General features: G+C 35.3%; 1 protein-coding gene and 1 pseudogene across 1 annotated transcript in view; both read right to left on the bottom strand.

Annotated features, from left to right (window-relative positions):
- LOC101591372 (vomeronasal type-2 receptor 116-like) overlaps positions 1-5,954 on the bottom strand; it is a 52,648-nt gene extending 46,694 nt beyond the window's left edge. The window contains 1 exon segment of the mRNA XM_023707435.1: positions 5,764-5,954. Within this exon segment, the coding sequence (XP_023563203.1) occupies positions 5,764-5,954 (191 nt within the window).
- A 1,990-nt stretch (positions 5,955-7,944) lies between these two features.
- LOC111814320 lies at positions 7,945-9,695 on the bottom strand (annotated as a pseudogene).
- Between the last annotated feature and the right edge of the window lie 3,712 nt (positions 9,696-13,407).

Below are 13,407 nucleotides of genomic sequence, written 5' to 3'. Positions count from 1 at the left end.
CCTTTATAATATTAAAATTTTAATTGAAAATATAATCCTTTAAAGACAAATATATATATTTTAAGTCTGTACATATTTTTGATTTCCAAACTTCTTTTGCTTCAATCACAGGCTGGCAAAACCATTTGAATGAAAGTAAAAATAGACTTTCAGACCTTAAAGACACCATTGCAAGTAGTGAAAGGTAAGAAAAGATTTCTAAAAAACAACTGGGATGCAGGAAAAAAATAGGTCAATAACTGCAAGACGATGCAAAGATGAACAAAGACTAACAGGTATGAATAAGAAAGTAGGAGTCAATACAAATGATATAAAAAGACTAATGGCAGAATAGCAGAAAACTTCCCAAATATTGGGAAGCAATCTGACATTCAGTAACTGAAGCATATAGAACTCCAAATAATATCAATTTAATTAAAAATTCACCTAGACATATAATAATCAAGATTCCAGAAATTCAGCCCAAGGACAGTATACAAAAAGCCACTAAAGAAAAGAAACAGATCACTTTTAAAGGAAAACACATCAGAATAATGGCAGATTTCTCTTCACCAACCATCAAGTCAAGAAGAGCATAGAGCAAAGTAGTACAAGTTTTGCAAGAAAACAAATTCCAACCCAGACTAATATACCCTGAAAAACACTTCTTCAAATATAATGAATAAGTGAAATACTTCCATGACAAAGAACAATTAGATAATTTTTTTTCTGCAGTATAGGGGATTGAACTCAGGACCCTGCACTTGCCAGGCATGCACTTATTCTACTGTGCTATCTCCCAGCTGCAACTAAAAAATTTCATGATGAAAAAGCCAACTCTACACAGACCACTAACAGATGTTCTAGAGAGAGATCACAATGACCACAATTCCATGATGGAGAATGGAAAGAACCCACAGGAGCAAACAATTAAACAAAGAGAATAATAAGTATAGACAGGTAATCTTTCAGTTATTCTTTTGTATAGAGCAGCAAAATATTTCCATCAGCATACTCTACAAATGGACTTCTCTTGAACCTTGCACCTTATGGGTCACGATGCTCTCCAGTTCTACAGGGTGGATACCAAGGAAATAGCAGTAGTTCAGTCCCATAAGTGACACCTGGCCACCAGTAAGCGTCATGGACACTGTCCATGTCCACGACGTACTAGGACTTTGTGCAATATCCTATCTCTAGACTGCTATAAGTGCTGGTCATATATTTACCATTACAGTATTTATCTCATGTTATATTCTTAGTAATTCTTTGATATTATGAAAGCTTTATCTTAGTTCAATTGTTTTTGAAATATTTAATTTTTAAATAATTAATATTTAATTTTATGAATAATGTTTAATGTTAATTTTTATTTTAAGATGTATACTGTATCTTTGATTTAAGTCTAATTAAAAGACATAGTATGATATTTTCTTCTAGTACTAGAAACTATAAAAAATACATTTCTATTTTCCAATAACTTTATATTACTTTTTCCTTGTCTCTTACACACACATACACACACACATAAAAATAATATGTATACAACCAAACATAAGATTGATACTGTTTTGTAGAAATCTTCACTGAAGCTTTAAATGGGTTCATCTAATATATTTTACATAGTCCTACATAACTGTCATTTTGAAAGCTCTATATTCCTTATCTGGCCTTCTAAATGCAGACTGCTTCAACTTCCCTTGCCTTCTGAATTATGCTCTTTATTATTTCCCATATGCTACTTCTGGAGGTATTAGAATATTTCAAGTATGTATAACTGGGTAACATTTTACTTGTAGTTTTGAAATGTATGTTTGCTAAACATAAAATTCAATGAGGAAAGATTTTTTTCTTTCAACTCTTTGAATTAATTAGATGTGTGTATGTGTGTGTAAATTAATGAAATATTTAATTTTAAATAATTAATATTTAATTTTATAAAATATTTAATAATATTTAATAATATTTAATTTTATTAATATTTTAATTATATAAATTAATTAAATATTTCAAAAGCATTTTCTTAAACACTTGGTCTTTTTTGTTTCTTTCTTTCTATTTTGGAATAAGATGCTATTTAATTTTGTTCTTCCAGAGCTAATTTTTTATGTGTATGCTTTAATGATTTTTGTCTTTACGAAAAGTTTTGGACAATTTCATATTTGTGTATCTTGTTATCTTTTTCTTCAATCTTTTTGTGCCAAAGGTTCATTTTTCTTAGAAATGTGATATAATTTCAACTAAATTCAGAAATTTTAAATCCTGAGTTAATTTGCATTTCATGGATGGCTAGTGACTTGGAGCATTTTTTCATGTATTTGTTAGCTTCTAGAATTTCTTCTTCTGAGAAGTGTGTGTTCACCTCAGATGCCCATTTCTGGATTGGGTCTTTAAATTTTGGGGCCCTAATGTTACTTAGTTGTTTATAAATTCTAGAGAGAAGACTTTTGAGTACTTATAAGTCATGATTTTTCCCCAATTTTTGGGTTGTTTTTTCACGTGCAAACACTTCTCAATTAATATAGTTAAGTCAATGGTCCTATGAATCTCCATCAGGTTTTTGGAACTAGCAATTAATTTCAGGATTCTCACCCTGACTAACTACATATGTTGATACCTGTGAACTAATCAACTGTACTGAAGATAGCAGTGTGTAATATTAGGGCCATGCTTGGAATGCCTGTCATTCTGGCCTTCTAAATGCGGACTGCTTCTAATGTCACATTAATTACTGCTATACTCTATCTCAAGTAAATGGGTATTTTTAAAAAAGGTAGTAAAATAAAATAAGAGACAAGAAAAATGTCATAGGTTGTCCTGCTACAATGTTGTATATGGTTAGATTTTCACATTTCTGTGTAAAAATATGTAATTCACTATTCATTTATTTATTTTCTAATTTTTCTCACATTCGATGGGGATTTAAAGTTTTGCATATGAATGATTGTTGCAAAATATGTGTTCTATGTTATGTCTAAGGCCTTTGATATTCAGACAGATAGAATATTAAGCTCAACTGCTTAAGTTGTAGGGTAAGAATATCATTGAGTTCTCTTCTGGAGAGCTAACAACTTCAGTTTGCAGACCAAATAATTAGAGAAAAAGAAGGGCTCCAAGGATTGCCAACATTGTGGTCCTTGCCTTTCAAGGTAAGTGAGGTCTCAGGACATGAGAGAACCTGTACTCTAACATCCTGTAACTCAGTGGTGTCCCACATTTTCTGTTCAAGGAGATTATGGGGCCACAGAGGAAAATACTTGATGATATAGTGTGCCTAAGGAGAATCACATGGAGAAAAAACATTCTCTTGGGCTTTCACAGGGAGAAATTGTTCAAGTAATGTCTTCACTCATCCACATGGCTGACAAAAGATTTACAAACTGGTGTACAGGGCTTCAGGGTAAATCCTGAGGGCATTTGCCTGACCTCTTCAGATCCAAAAGTCACATTTTTTGTTACATAGGTCTTGCTTTAACTTGGTCTTAACCATCCAGCAGAAAAGTATAAACACAAGGTAGAAACATAAAGCCATATTAATGTGCCCAGCTGTGAAAGGCTCACGTTAATAACTCCTGACTTTGCCAGTCCTCGGATAACCTGCTACTATTATGGTCTACTGGACTATATTGGATTATTTTGATGAATTCACATACCTACAATATTTGAATGGCAATGGAATACACACCTACGACAAAAGTACACAAAAAGGGGATATAAATGAAAGATCATTTGTTGTAAAAAAGTTTATGTATCTGTATATACAAATTTATTAGGTTAGATGTATAGCTACTTTATCCTAGTTCAATGAGAAAGACTAGTACTAATAGTATTTAGACAATACATCATGTGTGCATCTTGTACTATGAATAAATACTACAAAGACAACAATATATAATGTATTAATTATTGTAAATGTCCTACTAACCTGTATTGGAACTATCTTATTACTATTTCTTTCTAATAAAATTAAGTTTAAAAATCCTGGAAATATGATCTCACTTGGTATCTGACCAGGTTTTCATTCTTTACTATCCCCAGAGTGTGTCAATTCATACACAGATTATTTTCTCTAAAATCCTTTAAGTTTGGTTAAGCCTGGCCCTCATGACAATTATGTTGTCTCTTAGCAATTTTGTACCCTGACCTCTTTGGTACTCTTAAATGTAGCTCCCATTGGCACATGTAGATTTCAGGATCTACATCAACATTTCTGCCTTTCACAGCACTGTTAATATACTGATGATTTTTCCTGATTACACAAAAGCTTTCTCATTTTTTTCAGTAAGTGTCATTAGTAATTTATTTACTTTACAGTTTGCAGAACCATCAGACTGGATTTCTCCAACTCCTTCATCAAATAACTTTTCAGACTTTCTAATAGCTAACAGAGACAATAAACTGTAACTATCAGAATCAAAATATTTATGTTAAAAATGGTGAACAATTTTAAACATATTTTGGAAAATTATGTGAGATACCAGGATAATGACACATGATGTTAATGACAGCTAATTGAGGCTGAAGATAGATTTTTTTCAGTGCAAAATCTTTAGGCAGAATTAGAAACATAATAAAACTTTGTCTCAAATATATACCAATACCTTAAAATTATCTAAGACCAAAAATATGGGTAAGCAACTTATATGTTGTAATCTATATGAGATAGGTACAAACACCTGAGATCAGAACATGCCTTAATTCTTAATGCTGTCTTTCTCATTTCTGGGCATGAAAATCTAACAGAGATAACACTGTAGATCTACCACTTGACAAAAGCCACAAACAAACATTATTTTGATGACATCTCCATTTTCACAGAAGCACATCATCCTAAAGTCCATGGACTCTATGAAAATTGTATTTGTTAATGATAATGTTAGCTGCATAACTAATGTTGAGATGTCTGAAACCAAGAAAATATTTGTGAAGAAAAAAGAATTAGATAAAAGAATTTCTCAGAGACTTCCCTATTACTCCTGTCCGGAGGTGCAGATGCAGGCAGAGAGTCACTGAGATGAAATCACGACATACATAATATTTGCAAGTGTAAGTAAACAGCTACAGTGAGATATGCCCTAGAAGGAGGAAGATAAGTAGCAACGTGTATATGAGACATTTCATGCAAGATGAAGGAAACATTACAGATGCTGTTCTTTAGGAAACAAATATTTACTGCTGTCTATTACCACTGGTTTCAAGCCAGTGCTTGGATTGATTGTATATTGGAGATCCACTCATGCTATGAAGTGCAAATTAGGTATAATCAAGTGCATATAAACTGTAGTAAGGTGGAAGATGCTCTCCCCCTCATAATCTAATCTTGAAAAAGAAAATGTGAAACATGAAAAACTGAGGTCCTAATTTCAAAACTGAAGGATAAAACAAAGTACAAAAGAAATTATACAGGATGGTAACATTGTTCAGTGGACTAAGCACCAGCTTAGGCAAACTCACTGTTTGGGGTTCGATCACAGAGACTACATGCTGTGCAGGCCCCACCACCAGGAGCGCTCAGCCACACACCTGGATAGGGAATGGTGATGAACACCTATAATCCCAGCGCTGAGGAGACTGCAAACAGGAGGATCACTGTGAGTACAAATTGCATAGTGAGACCATGCACAAAATACACAAATTCAAGGAAATTATGAACAGTTCTGAATGAGTATGTACAGAAAGGACAGGATAAGAATACAGAGAGTATTGATCTCTTCATTCTAAAATCTCAAGCATTATTGATCTTGATTATCAAGCAAAGCTAAATAAATACAAAAAGACACTTACTCAACACTGAGGAATTCTTTTCTGGGTTTGATATCAAACATACCTATGATATATACACAGGTGTACAGGGAGAAGAATCCACCGATCACCACATCTCCATCTTTGTACATTCTAGTGCTCCGGCTTTGAAGACAGTCATCATCAGACACATTGGACACTAGGAGAGGCAGCTGCAAGAAGAGTAATATCATGCTCAAAAGGAGCATCTTTGTACAGTACATACAGAGGCTTAAATCTAAGGAAGATGAGGTCTGCAACGTCACTTCGTGACCCTGTATCCTATGCATGTACTTATGTCAGTAGGGAAGTGGGTATATACGTGGGAATGAATGGATATGTGGCTCATCATTGCAACAAAGATGGATGCTTTAATTATCCTAACTTATTTCATCCAAGTCTCCACATCCTTAGAGGAATTATCCACCATTTTCCCCGAAGATCTGCACCTGAGGTCTGGTGTCCCTGTTGAAAACATACATTGAAAAATGTTTATAGCTCATTTCTCCACCTCAAGGCACCATTGTTTCACTAAATATGTATACCGAGTTCCCAGGGGTGTTCTGTGTGGATTTTGTCCCAAGCCTTCACTTACAGGCTATTTGGATCAATAGCACTTGTGTGATGTAAATGGATTGCACCATAGGATTCACTCAGAACTTTTTAAAATGACCTTGGAACACCCAAACTTGGTGATGAATTTTTGACATCACACCCACCCTCCAAAGGTTAAGAAATTATATTTTCATACACTCAGGAATCAGTAGGGATACAGAAACTTCTCTGCATTGCCCAGTTTTTCTGAGTCATGTGTGAAAAAATAACAACTCCAATGACATATTTATTCCATTCTCTAAAGAACCAGTAATTACACTATATTCAGAAATTCCAAATGATTCAATGATAACAATGTAATATGTTGCATTCCTGAGACCTAAACTTCAGCCTTCTCCTTTCTATACAATACTTGCCAACATAGTAATCCCATGTCTTAATGTGTCATCGTAATCTATTCCAACAACACTAATTTGGGGCCCCACATTGTTAATACCTTTATGACAACATGGGAATTTGTTCACTCTAAAGGAAAGGAACAAAATGCACAGTACTTCTACATCTTTCACTACCAAAAGTATTGGATATGAGAGTCCCACACATAGATCATTACAACACCAAAGTTCTAGCCAATTTACAAAGTAAAGATGTTATTATCTGTGGTTCTGTTATGGTTGGATGGATAGCATTTGGTGTTTGTCAAATTTTAAAGACTATCCAGCACATTAGGTTTATGTTATTTGTAATGCCTAATGTACACTTGGACTTTGTTTTGTTGTCAGCCTATTATTGGCTTATGAATAATGGTATCTAATAATAGTTAGAATGGTGAAGAATAAAACAGAATATATTTTCACATGAATTACTATAAACTTAAAAAATTAACAAGTGGTCATTAATTTTGAACAAAACATAATACCCAAATTAATACTTAGTATTCTTTGTCATATCTGACCTTCTAAAAACTACTTATTCCCAATAAAGATAAACTGTAAGTCCTAAATATACAAATCTCAAATCTTATTCATAAAATCAAATGCATAGGTTCACAATATTTTTAATTTAAAATGTATATTAATATATTAATATATAGAAATTGTAACTGATGTATAATATAAAATTAATATTTTAAAGTGGGGAATCACAGATTTTCCTCTTGGGTACTGCAAGATATACCCATTACACACACACACACACACACACACACACACACACACACACACACATTAAGAGCATATCTAAGACAACTACAAAAAGCAGTCCATTTCTTATTTTTATTTAAAATGAAAAATAAAACTCAATGATTTTCCATGATTTAATATTCTCTAATTTAGGGCCAGATTATTGTTAAAAATTTACTTGAGTTTCCATAGAAGTTATTATAAACCTAGTATTTGCAAATATGACTTCTTTTCAATAGAGGGACTACACAGATGCAGTAAGACTAAAATAAGACAGGGTCAATTTCAACACATTGTCCTTATTTTTTTTTAAGTCTTAAGTTGTATTTAAATAACCTCCAGCGAGAACATAACAGACCAATTAGTATCACTTCTTCATAATGCCAATGAGCCAAGCCAGGGTGGGCAATCCTGCAGCCAGCTGCCAGCCAGTGTAATGGGTGGGATCTCAAGGGAGGTGGCTCCAGCCCTGGCCTGCTGCTGGAGGAGCATCCCTGTTGGAATGAGGGTTCTAGATGGTCTCATCAATTGGCACAATCAGGCACGCAGGTTGAGAGGCTGCTGTCAGGGCATTGATCTTCACCTTACCTGGCTCTTACGTGGAATCTTTAAAGTTATCAGTAATGGCCTCATTGTTGATGTCCACCCAATAACACATGCTGCCTTGGGCATGAGGAGCCCATAGTTTGTTCAGGATGTTTTAAACAAACATCAAAGCCAGCATTGTCACATAGTTGGCATTGGATAATCTCCAAGGCCATGGCATATGCTTCAATCAGTAGCTGCTGTATTCCTGGGATAGTGCTTGACTAATCTGGAAGGTTCTTAGAGAGTTCTATCTTGATGGCTCCACCACCATTCACCAATGAACCATTTTTTTTTTCTGTGGAACCAGGGATGGAACTCGGGCCCTTGTGCTTGCCAGGGAAGCACTTATCCTACTGAGCCATCTCCCTGGCCCCTTACTGAACCATTCTTGATGGCCCTCCTGACAATCATCATGGCATCATGCAGAGACCTGTCTATCTCTTCCATGAATTGTTCAGCTCCACCATGGAAGAGGAAGATGCAAGTCTTGCCCTTGGGGCAGCCAGTGAAGAAACTGTATCTTTCACCTCCAATGTGGGTCTCTTTGAACAGCTGGCAGCAACCCAGCACATCTGCTGACAGAGCATTCATGCTGGTCTGCACTGAGCCTCCGCAGGCCATCACTGTCCTCTTCAAATCCTCCTCAGGTACACAGCTGGCACAGAACATGTCCCTGTCTTGGAAGTAATGGTTGGCCATATCCCCACTAAAGTGTTTGGACAAAACTTTGGCTCCAGAATTATAGATCATCTCTAACTTGTCATACAGAATATTCCACTCAGCATCAACGATTGCCTGGTAATCCGATACCATGTGGACTCTGATTTTAGCCTTACTTTTCACAGCTTTCAGTTCGAGTTCAACATTAATAAGGCAATTGTGACATTACTGCACTTTTTAGGTTGCATTTCAAATCAAGCATAAGAGAAAGTCTTTGTGAAGGTGCCATCAGCCACCAGCTAAGACTCCTTTAGGGCTTCAGCCTGCACCTTCTTGATTCTAACCATCTTAATCTGCAGTAAATCATTGAGCACCATCACAGCATCAAGCACCATCTTAGCAAAGAAGGCTGAGCATAAATCAGCTTGGAGCTCAGAGCCATCATGGCACACATCACCAGCAGCTGCCTCTGCTCCACTTTATGTTGTGTCTTCGTGGTCACAGTGATCTCCTTGATCTTGTCACTTTCCAACTGTGTGCAGAAAGCTCGGATGATGATCTCAGGGTGCAAACCTTCCTCCATGTGGGGTTTCCCCTGTTTCAGAAACTCTGCAGCCAGAAGTGTTACAGAGGTGGTGCCATCACCAACCTCGTTATCTTGAGGTTTGACAGTGTCCACTGAAGTCTTTGCTGCAGGATGGACAATATCAAGAAGTTTGAAGTTTGTGGCCCCATCATTAGAAATTCTTCCTTTGCCTCAGCCATCTGCAATAAGCATGTTCATGCAGGGAGCCCGGAGCCATCACGGCACATTTCTCCAGTTCAGGGAACTAGGGTGCTTCTTACAGCCTCAACAATCACATGGCAGGCACTGATATTACGCCCAAGCTGAAGGACACCTTGGGAACTGTCAGTCCCCTTTTTCAACAGTATAACTGGTGTGGGCATCATTTTGGCAACTACTTCAGGGCTTGCTGTACTGTCCTCCATGTTCCAACCACCCTGATAGCACACAATTCTCGAAGAAGTGTTCTTATAAGTAGGAAAAAATACCACACCATGATGGTGTTCAAGACTGAAGACATCATACTGCACAACACAGACTGTTAATCATGCTTTCTTATGATTTGATTTTTATTAATGCCATTGTCGTGCAAGCAGTTTACACACAGCTCAAGGAGTGGACACATATAAGTAATGTAGACGTTTACTCTTCATCCCCTTCACTTCCATCTCCATCTGTCCCCGCTAAACCATCTTTTCCCATTCTCGTTGTTATTGTTATTAGTGTTATCTCAAGTTCATGACATATTAGGTTTATATTCAATTATTCCATAAGATTCCAGTACATTACATCACTTTATCCTACTTATGATCCTGTCTCCTCCCTCTTTACTCTCACACATGTTCTTTCAGACCCCTTTTGATTTGCAAGAGATCTGTCCAATATCTCTTTATCCCTTAGTATTCACTTTCTTTGTCTTTTATCTTAATCAAACACAAGATCCCACATAGTTTTCAGTACCATGGGTCTGGCTGAGTTCCCTCCACATATTTTCCAGGTTCATTCATTTTTATATTAGTATCTCTAGCTTGTCCTTTAGCACTAAGCTGTATTCTATTATAAGTAGTTACCACATTTCCTCCCTTCAGGCCTCAGTTGATAAACACACAAGCTGCTTCCAAGATTTGACTATTATGAATAGAGCAGCTATAAATACTGGTATACGTACTTCACTATAGTGTGATATATTTATCTTTATGGGGAAAATACCTAGAAGAAGGAAATCTGGGTCATAGGAAACTCATAATATTAGTTCTTTGGTGATTTTATTAGTTTACAATGCCACCAATGATATAGGAGGGCTGCTGTTCACTCCAGCTTTGGAAGGATTTATTATTTTTTAAATTTCTTTATCATTGACACAAAATGACATACTTTCTAGTGTAAGATGGAATCTTAGTGTTGATTTAATTGGCATTTCTTTAGCGACCAAATGTGTTGAATACAACTCTGAATATGTTTGTGGGTCTTTTGTACTTCTTCTGAGAAATGTATGTGGATTTCATTTGCAATTTCTTCATGCAGTGTTTATATTAGATGTTCTAATTTTTTTAATTTATTAAATATTTTAGGTTTTCCTATGATTTAAAGCTAACAACAAACATGGCCAGAGCATATCAGGAGTCACAAAACACAATGCTGGTGAAAACAAAATACCACTTACATTCCAATGATATCATAAAATATAGTTTTCTTCTTTAAGCACCTAGTTGTCATTTGTTAGAGCACCATAGAAAAGTAACCCAAAGCTTGATTCACAGATTTTATACAATGTCAACATTCAGTGGCAGAATAGGCAGTACAAATTTCATCTCCTCTTTCAAGTTAGAAGCTGTTTTGAAAAAATAAATTAGTTACCATAGGTCAATGTCCTTGGTGTAGAAATGAGATTTTCCTTCAACCTTATTTGTAGTGTACCCTTCTGAACTGTGTGAGACATAGACTCAAAAAGTGATCAAAAGTGCCAAGCCGTGTCACTCTATATTGGTTAAGGGAGACATTCAACAAAAAGAGGTAATAATTATAAACATGTGTGAACCAAACATTACCACATGCAATTTGCTAAGGAAACACCATGAGTATTAATGATGACACACATGCTGATGCAGTCATAATGGGGACCTCTATACTCCTGTGTCAAACATAAACAAATCACCTGGAAAAAAATAGCAAGAGTGAAATATCAGGGTTGTACAAAACATTTGAATAAATGAGGCTAATATGTGTTTTAGGGTATTCCACCCAAATTCAACAGAATACAAATTTCTTCTCTGTAGTAACTGGGACATTTTCCATAAAACCCTACCATATTATAGCCTATAAGCCTTGCTAAAGTAAGTGTAAAATAATAAGAATATCCTATGCATAGCATCATATTATAATTTCTTTCATTGTGTCACCTAGTGGTTAATTTTTTTCAAATATGACAAAGTCTTTCAGCATTTTGAGTTGATTTTTCTTCTAAGTGACAGATCAGATTCTAATTTTTTCATCTTCTGATAGATACCCAGTTTTCCCAAAACTACTTTTAACCACCTTTACTTGCATATATTTTTTCGATATGTTTGAGTTTCCTAAAGATGCATATATTTTTTTCTGAGACCTCTACTGTTTCATGACTATTACATCCCCATAAAACACTGTGATGTTACAGTGTGTCTGTCATGTCCATGTCAGGTATTCTGTATCCTTCAGGACTGCTCCTGTTACTCATCATTGCTTTGGCTCTTCAGGTTTTTGTATGCTTGTAACACGTTGGGTTGCTTTTAAACTTGTGAAGTACCATGAGAGTTGCACTGAACCGAATCATTGCCTCATTTGGGATGAGTATTGCCACTTTAAAGCTATTGATTTTTCCAGTACATTTACATGCGAAATATTTTCAGCCTATATTTTATTCTTCCATTTCTTTCTTCTGTACTTTATACTTTTTATTATGAAGTATTTTCATGATTTTGATTTGGCATTTATTTCTATCTATTTGTCTTTTCTAATCTACTTCTTTGGATTATTTTCCTGATTTGTTTTCAATCATCTCTGTACTAGAATACAGAAGAGGAACTGTTCCTTTTTTTGGCAGTTTTGTATTGTGTTACTATGCAGAAATTCTGATATCTAAAGGCGTATTGGTACTTTGTGATATTTATGAGTAGAATCATATATTCAGCAAACTTAATTTGATTTTCTCATTTCAGGGTTAAGCATTTTCTTCTTGTGCCTTAATAAATCTGCCAAAAATGGAAATGCTATATGGATTTGAGTCCTGTAAGTACACACTTATCTTCATATTGATCTTTGAGAAAATGTCCTTATGATTTAATAATTTCACAGGGAAACAAGATATATAATAACTAAATATCAACCATAAGTTTGCCAAAGCCAGTGGTGAAAACATAACATGGGTCACACAGTGAAGGTATCAGAGAGTGCAAACTGAACACAAAAATTAAAAATTTAGCAGACACTGGATATTTTGTTTGTTCGTTATACCAGGGATCGGACACAGGATCATGCTCATGCCAGGCAAGTGCTTATGCCACTGAGCTGTCTCCCCAGTTCAACACAGGACTTCCTTGAAGTGATAGCTTCCTGCAGCATCTTCTGAGCAGAAACTAATTAAATTAAGAGTAAATAAAATTTTAAAACCTCAATATTTTTTCTCAGTGTGTTTGTTATCTCTGTAGAGAAATGCCATTGACTTTTGGGTATTGACTTTGTATCCTACTATAATACTGAATTTGTGTATTAATTTTTATATTTTTGGTGGAGTATTTTGGGTCTTATGTCATCTGTTTATAATGATATTTTAGCTTCTTCTCTACCTATTCTTAATCTTTTTATTTCCCTCTCTTGCCTAATGGCTCTAGCTAATGATTCCAGAACTATATGGAATAGGAGAGGTGATAGAGGGCAGATCTTGTACCAGATCTGACAGTAAAAGATTTCTGTTTTTCTTTATTTTTAATTATGTTAGCCATTGGGTTGTCAAAGATGACTGTTATCAGATTGAGGTAGAGGTTATCTATTCCAATTTTCTGTAGGACTTTAAACACTAATGTGTACTGGACCTTGTCAAAAGCCTTTTTTGCATCAATTGAG

This window comes from Octodon degus, unplaced genomic scaffold, assembly GCF_000260255.1.
Source record: "Octodon degus isolate 3935 unplaced genomic scaffold, OctDeg1.0 scaffold00290, whole genome shotgun sequence".
Taxonomy (NCBI): domain Eukaryota; kingdom Metazoa; phylum Chordata; class Mammalia; order Rodentia; family Octodontidae; genus Octodon; species Octodon degus.
This window is presented reverse-complemented; position numbering and strand designations above follow the sequence as displayed.